This window comes from Lactuca virosa, chromosome 4 (genome assembly GCF_052849685.1).
Source record: "Lactuca virosa cultivar CGN04683 chromosome 4, Lactuca_virosa_CGN04683_v6, whole genome shotgun sequence".
NCBI lineage: Eukaryota > Viridiplantae > Streptophyta > Magnoliopsida > Asterales > Asteraceae > Lactuca > Lactuca virosa.
The window spans coordinates 313757720-313774059 of NC_136429.1; the positions used below are offsets into that span (position 1 = coordinate 313757720).

Sequence of the window (16340 nt, forward strand, 5' to 3'; positions counted from 1 at the left end):
TTTCTGAATACATGTCAAAGCTAGTGGGAGCATAAGTGTTATGCTGGTAAGAAAATAATCATCATGTTAGTGGGAGCATGATTATTATGGTAAGTATTGCAAGTTAGCAATATTAATTATAGAAAACAAAGATTCACTTTGCAAAGTTGCAAGGGTTGAAAAGTTGTTTTGCTATAATTAAGGGAGAGAATATTATACTTCGTTTCAAATTTCTAAAGCTTAGATCGAGAAACGTTAATAAATTTAGTCAAGGATACATAGTGCATTCTCAAAATTCGATTATGATTACGGCATCCCTCTTCATAGTTCGAATTGTGGGAACAGGGCACATAAAATATTATGGCAGAAGGCTGATAAAGTATCACGTCTTTATGTGAGACATTATGCATCGTGTCCAATACGCTTCGGGTATAGGATCGATTGCATATGCTATAATATTTGACCATTCTAAAATTTTCCAAATGCCTAGGGCATTAAGAGGGAAAAAGGACTAGAAATGGTTTTGACTAAAATAATTAAACAACTATCAAAGGACGATATGAGGTTCACTGAGGATTTGTCGCTTGTGAGTAGTTGGAAGTATAGTACTGGATGGACTATATTTGACATTATTATGAATAGATAAGATTCTATTAAGAATGAGTTGTCATATGGAAAATATGGAAATGTTTCCATTAATGGGAGTTGGATATTAAGAAATATGTCTAGATTAGAAACTTTTATGCGAGAAGGATGTTCAAAGGAATGTACTTTGAATGTGAGACTTCACGTCTATGGAATTGTCTTGTAACAATTTCCGATAGAATACCTTTAAATTTCATTAGCTGGGTCTTGGTGACTTTCGTGCTATGACATTACGAAAGAATCATTTCATAAAATGTTAGAATCTGACATATTCTAAAAGTGGTAAGAATTTGGTATTCTTATACTAATAATAAGGATTGGGGATTGTGAAATGAGTTTCATTGGAAAAGTTTTTCAATTGATCTATTTCACAAAGTATGGACCATAGGAAACCAAAGTGTGCATGCTTGGAGCATGGGACAATTGTGGTTATAATTCGAGTAATAAGTTGATTTTCTGAAATAGTAAGCAATGAATAATGAGTAATCAATATGGTGTTTAAATAAAAGTGTTTTTTATTTACGCTCAAAAGCTTTAGGGCCATATAGGATTAATATTATTATTGCGTTTCACTTTGCATGTTTTGACTTCCAGAATAAGTAGGTTATTCAAACATCCACAGTCGGTCATACGTTGGAAGTAGGTATAAAGGAAGACTGTCATGAATCTGTCTGTAGATTGTCTAAGTGTTTAAACATAGCACAAGTTTGCTGCAGAGTTCATGAGTGCTTTAATAAGATTAGAGTATTGGATCAAACCCACGCTCACTTGAATCACTTCATGGTTTTTTATCATGAGTAATTGTGAGACGATAACATTGTATATTCTTGAAACCGAGACGTGTGAGTTGTTATTTGTTGGTCGGTTGCATATTTATAATAAGAAAACGCACCAGTAACTTGGTGTTATAAAACTTATTGTTGTGTGTGATTCGATCAGTAAATGCAAGCGAGCATTTGAGTCGAAGTTTATCCATTCATTTTACCCAAAGTGGGATAAAAGCGATATCGGTGGGCCCCTCGATGATTTAGTGATGACACCCTAAGCGCTTGGCCAAGCCGAGACTAAGTTGATGTGTTCAATTATAGTCTGTTGTCAGTCGTCATAAATCGGAAGTCGGGAAACAGTATAGAGAGAATGATCGAACTTCATGTCTTGTGTCTATACGATATCTTGAGAATGGAGGAAAAAATGATCCCTTATCTAAAGGACACGCGTATCTGATAAGATCAGAGTTGACAGCGGCTTTTGAAAGCTACGATTGCTGATCAGGTTATGAAGTTATGCAAAATAGTTATTAGACTTATCCAAGTGGGAGACTGTTGGATTAGTGTCTAAGTCCATAACTATTTTGGTATGTACTTGACCCGATTATGAGCATGGTCCTTTTGGGTTGCCTTCACCATAGCAATATGTAGGATGAATTAAGGAGAGAAAGGTTTAATTATGATTTATTAATATATTATAAGAATAATATATTAAAGGAGAAATCATATTGTTTAATTAATATTAGTCAAGAATTAATTAAGAATTAAATTTGTGACTAAAAGAGATTAATTAAAGTTAGGGGACTGGAATTGTAATTATAGGATAATTGCAATTGGGCTATGGATCACCTTGGAATAATAGGTTGGACGAATTCTATGGGGAAGCCCATTAGAAATCGTCCAAGGCATGTTCCAGAAGGGGTCCATGGGCTGCTTAGAGCTTAAGCAGTCAAATTAGGGTTGCCTTGTTAGATAACCCTAATTGCCTACCTATATAAGGAGCCCCTAAGCCCCAAAAACGTGGAAAAGTAACCCTTTAGGGTTTCCAGCCGTTTTTAGTGCCTCCTCTCTCCTCTCTCTTCATCCAAGTTGCTTAGTGGTGTTTGTGACTCCATTAGAGGTGCAACACTTGAGGCACTAAGCTTTCTGAAGCCAAGGATTGATTGTTATTGCTATATAACAATCAAAGGTAAGATCTAAACCCTATTTTCAGTTATAGTTTATTAGATCTAGGGTTTATGGCTTTGGATTATCAATTGCATGTTCATTAGACAAACTAGATCCAAAGCTATTACGGTTTGCATGTACACCATAGGAATGATGTATTGCTCGAAACCCATCATATTTGAGATTCACAACGTGAATCCAGAAAAATGGCCCTATAAATAGAAACCGAAGGGCAGCCGGCCATGGTTGCTAATTCCTTCAATCTCTCACTTCCTACACTCTCTCTAGCCTTCTTGAAGTACCCACGAAGCCCCGGTATCATCCCGAGACCCAAAGCGAGTCCCGAAGCTCCGAAGATCCCGAGAAGAAAAGGGTTTTCAAGCCGAAGCTCTGCCCACGAGAAACCCGGTGTGTGAAGATATCCTGGTTTCATAGAAGAACTTCTATTTGAAGAGTCGTAGTGTTGTCCGACAATCATCTTAACAAGTGAGTGTATAGTTACTTTCTTCTAACACATAGATATGAAGTATTTGCTATGAAATACGTGTTATGTGTGTATATATTGTTTGTTTATTTGAGATGGATGTTGGATGAATGTTTTATACAGGTTCGTATATGATTTAAACTATATATGTAATTGGTATCTACAAATATGTTGGGTAGAATATGGGTAGATAAAATAGTTGGTGAGTGATGAAAGATTTGTTTGAGGACGAGACGAAAGATGATATAGATCATGAGATGAGGGTGACAGGTGAAAAATGAGTGAAACCTTTACCCAAACGATGTCCCCCGTCATTCAGCAGAGTAGGGATGACAACCACGGACTATTCTAGACAGTCCTGTGGAACACTAACAAGCTCGCAACTTGTAGGTGTTGTGAACGATGTGTTCACCGGTGTACTCTAAAAACCCTAGCAGCTATGGACTTAGTGCCTTATATAAATACAATGGTAGCTATGGATTTAGTATTTTGTAGATGAACCTTGGTAGCTATGGATTTAGTACTGTGTAGATGAACCTTGGTAGCTATGGATTTAGTATTGTGTAGATGAACCTTGGTAGCTATGGATTTAGTACTGTGTAGATGGACCTCGGGCAGCAATGGACTTTGTGCCAATTCCTTAGGTCAATCCTTAGGAACGAATGAATGAAGGATAATGGATTCTTAGGGTAAGACCTTAAGAAATAAAGAAGATAATGGGGATGGGTAATTGGATTGATTGTTTGATGATTAAATATAATAATTATATTATTGTGGGTTGAAAACCCTATATGCTCACCAGGCTCCCAAGCCCGACCCACTCAGTTTTCTTTGTATCACAGGTAATGGCACAAGAGCATAAGTTGGTTGACATGATGAGAGATTTTGGATTATAGATCAGTAGTTATAAATAACTGTTGTAAGGTCTATTTTATACTGTTTATGCTTTTGGTCTGTATCGGAACATGACATCCCGAGATTTTATTATTTAATGAAAAGTACATGCTCTTTGAGAAATTATTTGATAAAGTTTTATCATATTTTGTTTTGGGAACAAATTTCGCAACTGTTTTCTTTAAAAGAATTACTCTGATTTTAAAAACCAAGCATAAACAAATCGGTCTTTTCTGGCCGAGAAATTGGGGATGTCACACAAACAAACACAGATTTGATGAGGAGAGTGGTGTTAATATGAGTTTCATCTGACAGCACAACTGGATCACCACCAGGTATTGTGCAGATGAAGTTTTTCACAAAGTAAATACACAAACATTTTACTCAAGTTCTTCTAAATTTGATATATATATATATATATATATATATATATATATATATATATATATAATCTGATTTGAGTAATTCTTTTTGTTGCATTGATAGACACTGAATGATTGATAACCTAGATATGTCGACTTTGCCATCATTTACCGACTTCCCCACCATCATCTATATGCTAGAGTTGGCAGAGCCGGCCCAGGCCATGTGCGACCTGGGCGACATCCAAGGGCATCACTCTTGAAGGGGCATAAATTTTTGATCCAGTCCATAAGGTATAATATGATAATTTTATCCCAATCTATGGAGCTTATGGATCTGAGCTTATGGGAGGATTGGAGCGTCTACTATGAAGGCACATGTTAGTAAAGATATAAAATTGATGGCATCTCGAAGCCTATTACAGGATATGAGGAGACTTGAGAGGGTTCTATTGGCGATAAATACGATCATTACGAGGAAACACACATTATTGACACCCTTTCTATGAGCAAAGGAGGACAAAATTGCCCTAGCTACTCTTCATTTGCCTTTTGTCGTTGACTCTTTATTACTCCATATATGTGTTTCTGGAAACTTGCATTAGTAGTACAAAATCGTCTGTTGTTCCCTGCTTATGACTTTTAGCTTTGGCTTAGGCAATCAAATTGACAAAATGAGCCACTGCATTTGCTATTTTGACTTAATTCCCAGATAGCTCAAGTCACAATCTCTTGAGGTAATTCTTAGTTTTGTATTTTTTTTATTATTTTGTGATTAATTCATAGTTATATAAATTTTATTTTTGATATTTCTGTGTTTTCCATGTTACACAAACCACAGTTTGATTATTGTTTTGTAATTTCTGATTTTTTTAAGTTTTGTTTTCTAATTATCGATTAATATAAGGTTTTCATGTAGTAATTTATTTTTTGTTTGGTTTGGAATTTCTCATAACTATATTCCACAAGCATCAGCAGCTCGTTTAGCTTTTCATTGACTTTTTTTTATATTTATGATAGGAATATGAATATGTTTTATTTTTTTCCCCTGGTGTTGTTTTCAAGCTTTCTTTGTTGGTTTGTATTGCTCGTGTTCCTCTATCTAGTTTTGCTGGGGTCCTTTTTGGTTTGGACATTTTTGCCCATGGGTGTTGTTTTAGTTTGCTTTTGGTGGCCTTCTGTGCTAATGGCTTCGTGTCCAATTATTTAGATGTTTGACACTCTTTTTTTCTTAGATTTAGGTGTTGATGTTGTTTTTATTTCTTTTCAATATGGTTGTTGTACAGTTCTTTTGCTCAGTCATCCAATGAATCTGTTCTCTTTTTAATGATATTGCCATTAAAAAAAACATTTTCAAAATTTACTAATTTTAGGATTTATTTTTCCATGAAAAGAATTGAATACTTCAAATTTTAACCATTTTGATGGTTTCTTGATTTAATTGGATTTCTTGAATTAATTAGGTACTGTATGCCAATTAAGATTAATAAGAGAAACTATACCAATATGTTATCGGTGTAAGCACCTGTTAGTTCTATATATCTTATTTTTATAAAATATGTTAGAATCTAATGTTAAATGTTTTTTCTTTTGTTATATTTCATGTAGTCATCTAGTAATCAGCTTGTGGATGAGGCAGCAGCTCAGCTTAAACTGTCTGTGTAGCAGCAAAAGGTGGCTGTTCAGGCTGCACCTGCTTCCATCAAGTCAATGAGGTTTCCTTTACGTCCATTATAAAGGATATTTGAAATTCAGGGGCTTCTAGAACTTTCAGTTCAGAGGTCTTCATGTGATAGAGACCATTATAAAGATAGACTGTTTGTTTACATGAAAGAACAAGGCTCCATATCTCTTCCTGGTTTTACAACTGGTATATTTGGTTTGTGGATTCTGATGGAATTGGAATCCAAGATTCCATTCTAAGCATGTTTGGTTACTTAAATGGATGTAATCCAATTCTGTCACAATCCTTCAAATTCCATGGTTGATGGATTTAGTGTTGGAGGAATTTACTTCCTTTCTTTATTTTTTATTAATGACCAAAAATACACTCGTTATATATAAAATTATATATGGTATATTTGCAGGTATACATTCCTTCAATGTTTTAGGCCTAGATTTGACAGATCTTGACATTGTGCATATGGATTATCTTAATGATTCACAAGGCATGTAAGTTAAGTTTACCGTTGTTTTCACTTTTCACACAATAAACAGAGTGTAAAATTAATTTAAATCTTTTTAAAACTATGTTACTGAAGTATACTCTGAAGCTATCAGTTTTAGATTTTGGTTTTTATATTGTTTGCAGATGTTTTTTATCGGATGATATGAAACAAATAACTGAGATTATTCAAAGCATTTTGCAATGTGCATTGGACTTTGGATCTTTTGTTGTGCCAAACAAATCAGCTGTCAACATTGCTCAGATCATTTTTACTGTCTTCATTTATTAATTATTTTTTATTTTTATATTATTAGTGATTAAACAAAGCATAAAGCTATTTCCTTCAATTACAATCACCATTTTTCAAATGTTATTAATAAAGAAATGGGCCAACCACTTTTTTTTTCTGAACTTCCTGATAAGGATTTACACCAATATGACCTCCCGTGGTGTGAATCGGGTTGTGATGACACAGTTGGTGAAAGAGTCTTTATACTGCAGGCCATCTTCCTTTTCTACGCAAGTAAACTTAATCTTCTATTAGTTTTTTTCTGGAAAATTTTGTTTTTTTTATGTTTTTTTATGTTTGTTTTTGTTTTATTTTAAAGTTTATTTGTAGTATGGAATACTTGTGGTTAATGTTGGTAGTTCATAGTAGTAAATCTATTACATGATTAATTTGTCCCAAAACGGTAGTTGTTAATCAGTGTGCACATGCTTAATAGTATTCGTATTGATAGAGATTGACATGAGAAGTTTATTATGTTGTTTTAGGTTGGACATTTGAGAGAGGTGTTAAATAAGGCTAACAATGTTGAGCTTAAGTTGTTTTTGGAAGTAGAAGTTGGACAAGTATACCGGGTGACAACTTCTTTTTTTTCAACTCTTGGTGGATGATATTGATTCAAAATCTCAAAATCTTTTTGTTTTCATTGCAGGATTTACGCCCAATTTCTCCACCAGAGAAGACTGAAGAGGAGATTCTACTTTTCTTCTAACTTTATGATCCCTTTAAGGAGGAACTTCGGTGTCCATTACAGAACCATATCGCTATCCTGATGTTCCATCTTTTCTTGAGCATGATTTTTTTTTGTTGCATTATCTAGTACTGGAAACTGCATAGGTTGTACGCTTTCGTTCACTGGAGAAGCCTAAGGATGTTGAGTTTTCACTAGAATTGTGAGTTCATGAGTTTTCATTAGAATTGCATTATCTACCGGTCGATGTTTTTTTTCTCTCCACCATCATCACCATCTACCACCACGTCAATTAACAACTTCTAAGCAGGTAAGAAGCCCAATTTTCACTTCTATTCACAAATTTAATATTTTTTGTTGGCTTGAATCAGCTATCTGATATAGAAATAGACAAGGTATGTTTAAAAAAAATAAAAAAAATATACAGTTTTAGCAACTTCAGTCAAGTTCTCTTAATGATGAATACATTTCTCAGGTTAACAAGCCATATCTTCCATTGGCATCTTGAGAATATTCTCTTAAAATCGGTGTTATCATTGTATCCTCATTTGCATTAATGGTAAATAAACTTTACACTTTTTGGCTAATTTAGTTTTGATAAAATACGTTAAGTGTATTATTTTTATACATAACATCTTCAACTAACATTATTAATTTACTATTATACCCCTCAAAGTTTTACTCTTGCATGAATTGTTGGTTCATGGCCTTTATTTTGAGCACTTTTCATTAGTTTTCTTCTTGGAACTGCATATTCAATCAATGTAAGTTACATAATTTGAGTATTATATTAAAATTGATCATCCTTCAAATCCAAATAATTAGTGGTAATTTGGTAATTTCTGATGTCAATGTTGAGATGGAAGAGATTTACTCTTGTTGCAGCAATGTGCATTCTAGTTGTAAGAGTTGTAATAGTTCAAACTTGCATTTTATCTACACATTCAGGTAATTACTTTTCTACCCCTTTTACCCTCTAAAATTTTTACGTAACAATTTCTATGTATTTTTACTAATAATAATGAATTCCTTTCAAATTCAAATGTAACCATTTTTATTGGAGAAAGATAGTAGTAGTTCTTAATTTCTTATCATTCTTAATGGTGTTTTCAGAGCTGTTGCGGGTGATTAGACGATTAAGTGTTCACTAATTTTTTCTTTAAACAGAATCAAGCAGTGAGATCATTTGTTTTGGATGTTCTTTTGGAGATAACAAAATTATGTGACCTTTATCTCATGGAAACAGTCTTAGATGATGAAAGTGAGGTGTTATAATTTATAAATTTGGTAATTATTAATTTTTTGTTATCTTGTTGGCTAATTGATACCATTATTTGTTGCAGAAAAAAGTTTTAATTGCATTAGAAAATGCTGGATTTTTACATCAGGTGGTTTGGTTAAAGACAAGGTAAAAAGTAAAAACTAATATTCCTTGTTTGATATGTATATGTGCTTGTGTGTAGGCTGGTGTCAAAACGCTTGTAGATGTTCACTTTTCCCTCATTTTACCACTCACATTTGGCACAAGTATTTGCAACTAACATTCCTTGTTTGATTCTTCTATTAATTATATTAGCATATTAATTTTTCGACTTTTATTTGATCAGGTCACAAGAATTATCGGAGCAGGGGTTCATTAGTCTTAAAGAATTATGAAAGGCAAGATGTAACTCTATTTAGTTGGAATTTGATGTTTCTCATCTTTGTGTATATCTTTTTAGTTTGTATAGCATTACTTTGCAGAAGGTGTCCCTTGATACGCAATGTAGTATTAGGTTATATAGTTATGGAAAACCTCTTAATAACAATGTACATTTAGATCCCCTTAATATCAATGTATTGCAATTTTTTGAGATGATGTTATTGGATGAAATTGATTGTTTTGGTATATATGCGTTTACATGTTTTTGTATTATGCGTAAATGAGTATCGTAAAGGCGTCGTAAATTCATATCGTAAATGGTTACTGAAGTTTATGACACGCAAATGCGTGCCATCTTCATTTATGACATCGGCTTCCTTGATACGCATTGCGTGTCATAAACACGCGCGTCGTAAGGTTACGACATGCAAATGCGTGTCGTCTTCCTTTATGACAGGGCCTTCCTTGATACGCATTGCATGTCCTAACTGCGCGTCGTAAATGCGTGTCATAAATGCGCGTCGTAAATAGACGACGCGCAAAAGAATGTCGTCTCTCGTTATGACAGGGCCTTCCTTTACACGCATTTGCGCGTCGTCTGAGCGTTTTACGACACGCATTACGCGTCGTAAAAGGCTGTTTTTCTAGTAGTGCCTTTTATTAAAAGGCTCGGGTATGGATCATCACCGATCTGATCCATTTATAACCCGCCCCGTATAAGTTTTAGAATTATAAGTTTATATTTTATCATGTATAAAGTTTAATTTTAATTCCAATCGAAAGTCCAAAGGGGAAAAAGACAAAGACCAAACTATTTTTACATAGGACTCGAGAAGTCAACTTCTAGATGGTCTATTAACAAGAATCATGGTATCATTTCATTAATATTTCATCAAGGAACCATTAATTTCATTTATAAATTAATAAAGTTATCATCAACAGGAAGAAAGTTTGCAACTGTTATTCTCTATCACCACATTCGACATTCAAAAATCAATCGGAAGTTACTACAATAGTGAATTTAATTCCAATCGAAAATCATCGAGTATGTAATGTGTTTTCTAAATAAACATTTTTGTTTGATTATTCAAAAAACCTACGGGTTATGGGGCGGGTTTGGATATTTGTTGATTCGGTGGATAAGGGTATGAGTTTGATTATTCAAAACCCTGCGGGTTACGGAGCGGGTTTGGATTGGATTTCGAAATTTGTTAAACGGGTTTAGATCATGGTCGATTCGCTGCAAACCCGACCCATTGTCAGGTCTATCTGGAGACCTATGAAGAACATGAGACATGAGTGAGAAAGATTAAAAGACACGTGTTTTAGTGAGAGAGGGTTTCTTCAAAGTTAAATGAAATACAATTAGTTAAATAAATTATTATGAATGATATATTTAATGTCGATTGTGCCCTTGTGATCTTTTGAAAAAGTCTAACATGTCATTCAAATAGGTGATAATTACAATTATGTCATTTTTAATCTAAGCCATTAAAATTTTTTAATCTAACGTTCCACCTTTAGTTTTCGGGTTTTCGGGAAACTTTAAGTTTTCAAATGATATATATATATATATATATATATATATATATATATATATATATATATATATATATATATATATATATATATCACCTTAGCCTCTGCAAAGTCAACCAAGTAAGTAATTAAAAACCAAAAGTTCGAAGTGCGTGGCTTGTGATATCAAAACTCCATGATAAACGGATCGTATTTAATGAGTAATATGTTAAAAATATTCATAAACATCATGTAAAGGATATTTTTTGGATTTTCTCCCACGTTCTATAAATTAAAATATTAATACCACCAGACAATTGGGAAATTAACAAAGCATGTCAATGTTTTACTTGGTCATGTCTTTTTGTCTCGAAAACAATAAAATCCTCAAATCAACTTTGCATCTCCCAATGTCAATTTATTTCGTTGATTAAATTTCATTATGAAGGCTCTAAATCCACACAATATGATGTTGATATGTTTTCCAAAGTCTTTGATGATTAGGATCTATCTTGTTTTGTCATCTTTCTTCCTTATTATTTCTGCCGCCTTCCTTCTCCTATCTCCTTCAGCTTTAGATAGTTCTGTCATAAATCCTTGCACTTCCCATAAGTGCCTTCACATGGTAAGGTGTACACTACGTATTCATGGTATTTATTCATGACTGAATTTGTAATTATTGTTTGTTTGGTCGTTAGGTCGAAACTGGCTACAAGACGAAGGCAATGCTAGACGATGTAAAATTATCCAACCAATCGTATCAACATGCTCAAAAGTCAAAGAGGCCTAATTTCTTGAATGACATGGAAAAAGGCATGAGGATTGGAATGCTGAACATGGATAGAGAGGATTTTAGTCAATGGAGTGTTTTCGGGGAACTAATCCCAATCTCGTTCAAAAAGGTCTCCAACAATTTAAAGTGGGAGGACTTGTTCCCAAGATACCTAAATGAAGAAGAAGAAAAGGAAATCCAATCACGTCCCAAGATGCCAATGCAGGATTTTAACAAGTTCGAATACATGGACATGGTGGTTGTGAAGATACCATGCAAGCATCCGAAAGAGGGATGGCAGAGAGACGTTTTCCGGTTGCAGTTGCACCTTGTGGCGGCGGAACTGGTGGTGAAGAGAGGGAGGGGGAGGACGAAGGTGGTGGTTGAGAGCAAGTGTAAGCCGATGGTGGAGGTTTTCAGGTGCGATGATTTGGTGAAGGAAGAAGGTGAATGGTGGTATTATAAACCGGACGTGAACAGGTTGAAACAGAAGATTTCTTTGCCTTTTGGTACTTGTGATATAGATTTGCCTCTTTGGGAGAAAGGTATGGCTTTTCTCCAATTATGTAGATTTCGGTTGCATCAGCGATCAATATTGTATTATCGCTGATAAAGTCCGTTTCATTTGAAGGAATTAACAAAGTGCATGAATTAAACCCGGAAAGCAAACTCACAAAACGTGAAGCTTACGCCACCGTGCTCCACTCATCGGAAGCTTATGTCTGCGGTGCCATCACCTTAGCTCAATCCCTCCTTAAAACAAGAACAAATCGTCACCTCATCCTCCTCATTGACACCTCCATCTCAGTCTCCAAACGCAGAGCATTAGCAGCTGCAGGTTGGACTATACGTATCATCGAACGAATCAGCAACCCACGAAGTCGCAACGACACTTACAACAGATACAACTACACCAAGCTACGGCTATGGCAGCTCACTGACTACCACAAGATTATCTTCATCGACTGTGACATGATTGTCCTCCGCAACCTCGACCACCTCTTCTCTTTCCCGCAGATGTCTGCGGCCAGCAATTCCGAATCCAGATTTAACTCCGGCATCATGGTCATCGAGCCCTCAAATTGCACTTTCATGCATTTCATGCAAAGTATCAACGAAATCACCTCGTACAATGGCGGTGATCAAGGGTTTTTGAACGAAATCTTCGTCTACTGGCACAGATTTCCGAAGAAGGTGAACTTCTTCAAGCAGTTCGTGTCAAACAGTAACGCGGAAGAAACTGTAAATAACCAGTTGTTTGCGGCGGATCCACCAAAGCTTTACACCATACATTACTTTGGACGGAAACCATGGTTGTGCTATAGAGATTACGATTGTAATTGGGATGTCCCATATTTCAGGATGTATGCTAGTGATGTGGCAAACCGGAGATGGTGGAATGTTCATGACGCCATGGATGATAGCTTACAGAAGCAATGTGAGTTGACGGATTGGAGGAAGGAAGAGTTGAAGCAGGATCGTGAAGCGGCTAAGAGAGCCGGATTTGCCGACAACCATTGGCTGATCAACATAACTGATCCCAGAAGCTTTGATTGATTGAGCTTTACGGTTTTTTTTTTTTTTTTTTTAAGATTGCATTCGGCAAGTATGTTTGGGAATTATTATTATATTTAACAAAAGGATATTTGGATTAGCTTATGAGTTACATCGAAACTCTGAGCTGATAATTTGTATTTAGTTTTGACAAAATCCGTTTTTGAATGTAAAATGACTGAGAAAGACATCATATATTTTATTGTTGATTTATTTGTTCTATTTACATCTAATAGGTGTTTTTGTCATTTATAATTATATTTATGACAAAAATTCAAATAAATAGTATCGAGAAGATATATTTAATAACCCTTAAACTTCTTAAACTTGTAATCATTCAAACTATTATTTTCTATGGCATAGATTATCGCATCATGCACTTGATTTCATAACGTAGAAAATAAGACAAATTATTGAAATAAAATAATCAAAGGAGATATAATCAAATAAAATAAAACCTCACATGTGTCAAAGTTCATATTTTTTTTTAAGTATAATTTGTTTTTAATGGTAACTTCATTAACATATATAATTCTTTTGGTTAGCTTCAATGTCATTAACATATATAATTCTTTTGGCTAGCTTCTTGTATAATTGTCTTTGTCTAGCTTATCTTTGTAATATCTTTGATGTTAAAAAAAAAACACATATGAAGATGCATTATATATATATATATATATATATATATATATATATATATATATATATATATATATATATATATATATATATAAAACTTAAGCAATTACTTGATCAACAATCTTGATCATATATAACTTAAGCACTTTTTTGCTCAATTGTCGAAAACTCTACATTTCAAGGCCACGTGGCATTTTTAATGTTAGGGATGGAAATGGTGCGGGGATGAAAATGGTGTGGAGATATGGCAGGGTTAACCATCTTTGTCCCCATCCCCGAGTGCCTAACATTGTCCCCATCCATATCCTCATCCCCGACAGATGCGGGGAATCGAATACCATCCCCTTTTAGCTTCAGGGCTTTTCCCCGGCCCATCCCCGATCTAGAGGTGCACAAAAAAATTGGTTCACGATCTTAACCGGTGCGCGAACAGAAAACCGGTTCACCCCTCAACCGGTCCAAGAAGAATCGACCGATGCATGAACCGAACCGCCGGTTTATACCAATTCGCTTATATTACCATTAGCAACGGTTTGCAACCGGTTTCGTCTAAACCGATTTTTCCAGAATATGAAAATTGTCCGTTTTTTGTCTTATTCTAATGGCTTTATAGCCGTTTGAGGTTGTTACAAGCTTGTTTTTTGGTCCCTTTTGGCCATAGTTACCATTCCTTGATAGTATTTGTTGTTGAGGCTTAACTAAACCCTAAAAAAAACTCTATTAGATCAAAATAACGCTCTCAAGTCAAGCAATGGATTGGGCTTCCATCGGGGTTGGAGATTCATCAAACAATATTATCGTTTTTAGCATCAAAGAAACAAGTAAAAATCTGGATATTTGGGGAAATTATGATTTGTATGCAATGTCGATCAGTCCAAATAAAGCGTGATGCAAGAAATGACGTGTTTTTTCAATGAAGATGGGAATTCGACATTGAAAACTCATATGAACAAGAGATGCCCCGCGGTGAAATTTGGGTCAGGGCCTAATCAAACAACAATGGCGAAAGATGCCACATTGTGGAATTACAAAGCGACTAAAGTTCGGGATAGGATGACGAAGTTCGTGATTCAAGAATGCTTGCATTTTGACCACTTCGACAACAAACAATTGACTTCATTTATCCAAGATACTCTCCAACTACGATATTGACATGTGAGTCGTACTTCCCTTAGACGTGATTGTATTGAAATGTGGAAACTTGCAAAAAAATGAAATGATTTTAGGATTTCAAGCTTTAGAAACCGGTGTAAATTTAACTTGTGATGTTTGGACGGCTTCTCACGATTCACCGGATACGTACCTTTGTGTTATCGCTCATTGGATAAATCCAAATAATTGGGTAACGATGAAGCGTACGATTACGTTTGAATTGTTTGAGTATTCGCATATCGGTAGAAATTTATATAAAATTCTAGATTGTGTGATCAAAACTTATAAACTTGAAGGAAAAGTTTTTTCTATATCTTTTGATAATGCATCGAACAACACCGCCGTGGTTGGACAACTAAAATTAAAATATAAACCAATTTGCGATGGTGTTTTTTCCAGAGTCGATGTGTTGCATATATCATTAATTTGGTTGTGAAAGATGGATTAACTAGCATTGAATTTATAAAAGATGGTTTCAAAGAAATGCTAAAATATATTTATAGTTCTAGTAATGCTCGATATCATAATTATATGAAATTTTGTACGGATGTGAATGCCCTTTGGTTAGGTCTGAATTGGGAAACACTTACCCGTTGGAACTCCACTTGCAACATGTTTGAATGTTCCTTGCGTCAAAAAGGTACTTTAAAAAAGTTGCATGACAATCTTGCGGAACGTAATCGGGTTACGGCTTATCCAGAATCAAGTTGGGATACTATCATACTTGTTACGAAAATGCTTGGAGTTAAAAAAAACAACTACTTTTTATCAAGGGTTTATTATCCTACAAGTTGTTTAGTTTTAAACCAAATCATTTTAACGTGTGCGAAAATAAATGAGTTTGAAAATATGTCTGCCGCTTTGAATCCAACTTTAAATGTTGGGGGGTGGAGACTTTACTTGAAAATATTTTTTACGATTTGGGTTAAATGGGTGACGGCATATATTATGAATCAAATGAAGTTTCAAAAATTAACAAAGTTTTTCAAAGTTTGTTTGAAGTTTATTTAACAAAGTAAGGTTTAACAAACATTCATGACATGATACAAGATACGAAGACATCTGGATCCACTTCTCACCAAAATAACGAAACAATTCAGCTCTATAATATTTTGAGGAATGAAAATTCCAAACGAGCTCGGTCTAACACCCCTAGTATCGAGCTTGGAAGGTACATTGTTTCGATTTTTGGCACAAATGAGTGTGCAAGAGTTTGATAATTTTGATATTTTGACTTGGTGGAAAGAAAAAGAAACCCAATTTTCGATTCTAGCCGCCATGGCCCATGATCTACTAAGCTCCCAAGCTTCTACGGTAGCTTCGAAACCGGCTTTTTCTGTTAGTGGCAGGGTTATATCACCAAGAAGAACAAAACTCACCCATTTGTTAGTGGAAGTGTTCATTTGCTTGAAATGCTACTTCGATGGCGTGGAACGGATACAAGACGTTGAACTACTAGAAGGAAAATTGTTTGATGTTGACCAACAAGTATATGAAGAAGAAGTAGTGATGGGATTCTCGGTGCCACTCACCCTACAAGAGCTTGAGTATGAGAGAGCATTGGGCAACGACATGGCGGATGAAAACTAAATCCAACGAACAATGACTACGACTTGGAATA

At 34.9% G+C, this 16340-nt stretch overlaps 1 protein-coding gene across 1 annotated transcript; it reads left to right on the forward strand.

The window, feature by feature from the left end:
* The first annotated feature begins 11012 nt into the window (after positions 1 to 11012).
* LOC145108487 (UDP-glucuronate:xylan alpha-glucuronosyltransferase 2-like) lies at positions 11013 to 13121 on the forward strand. The gene is made up of 3 exons (XM_079045515.1): positions 11013 to 11227; positions 11301 to 11919; positions 12006 to 13121. Exons 1-3 carry the CDS (start codon positions 11045 to 11047, stop codon positions 12929 to 12931), a joined length of 1728 nt encoding a protein of 575 aa, XP_078901641.1. The 5' UTR covers positions 11013 to 11044; the 3' UTR covers positions 12932 to 13121.
* The last annotated feature ends 3219 nt before the right edge of the window (positions 13122 to 16340 follow it).

Bases quoted from the DNA above. Each gene is read 5' to 3' on its own strand.
- LOC145108487 (XM_079045515.1), top strand. From the start codon at position 11,045: ATGAAGGCTCTAAATCCACACAATATGATGTTGATATGTTTTCCAAAG. The intron at 11,228-11,300 runs GTAAGGTGTACA...TTTGGTCGTTAG, and splicing joins CCCATAAGTGCCTTCACATG to GTCGAAACTGGCTACAAGAC. The intron at 11,920-12,005 runs GTATGGCTTTTC...TTTCATTTGAAG, and splicing joins TTTGCCTCTTTGGGAGAAAG to GAATTAACAAAGTGCATGAA.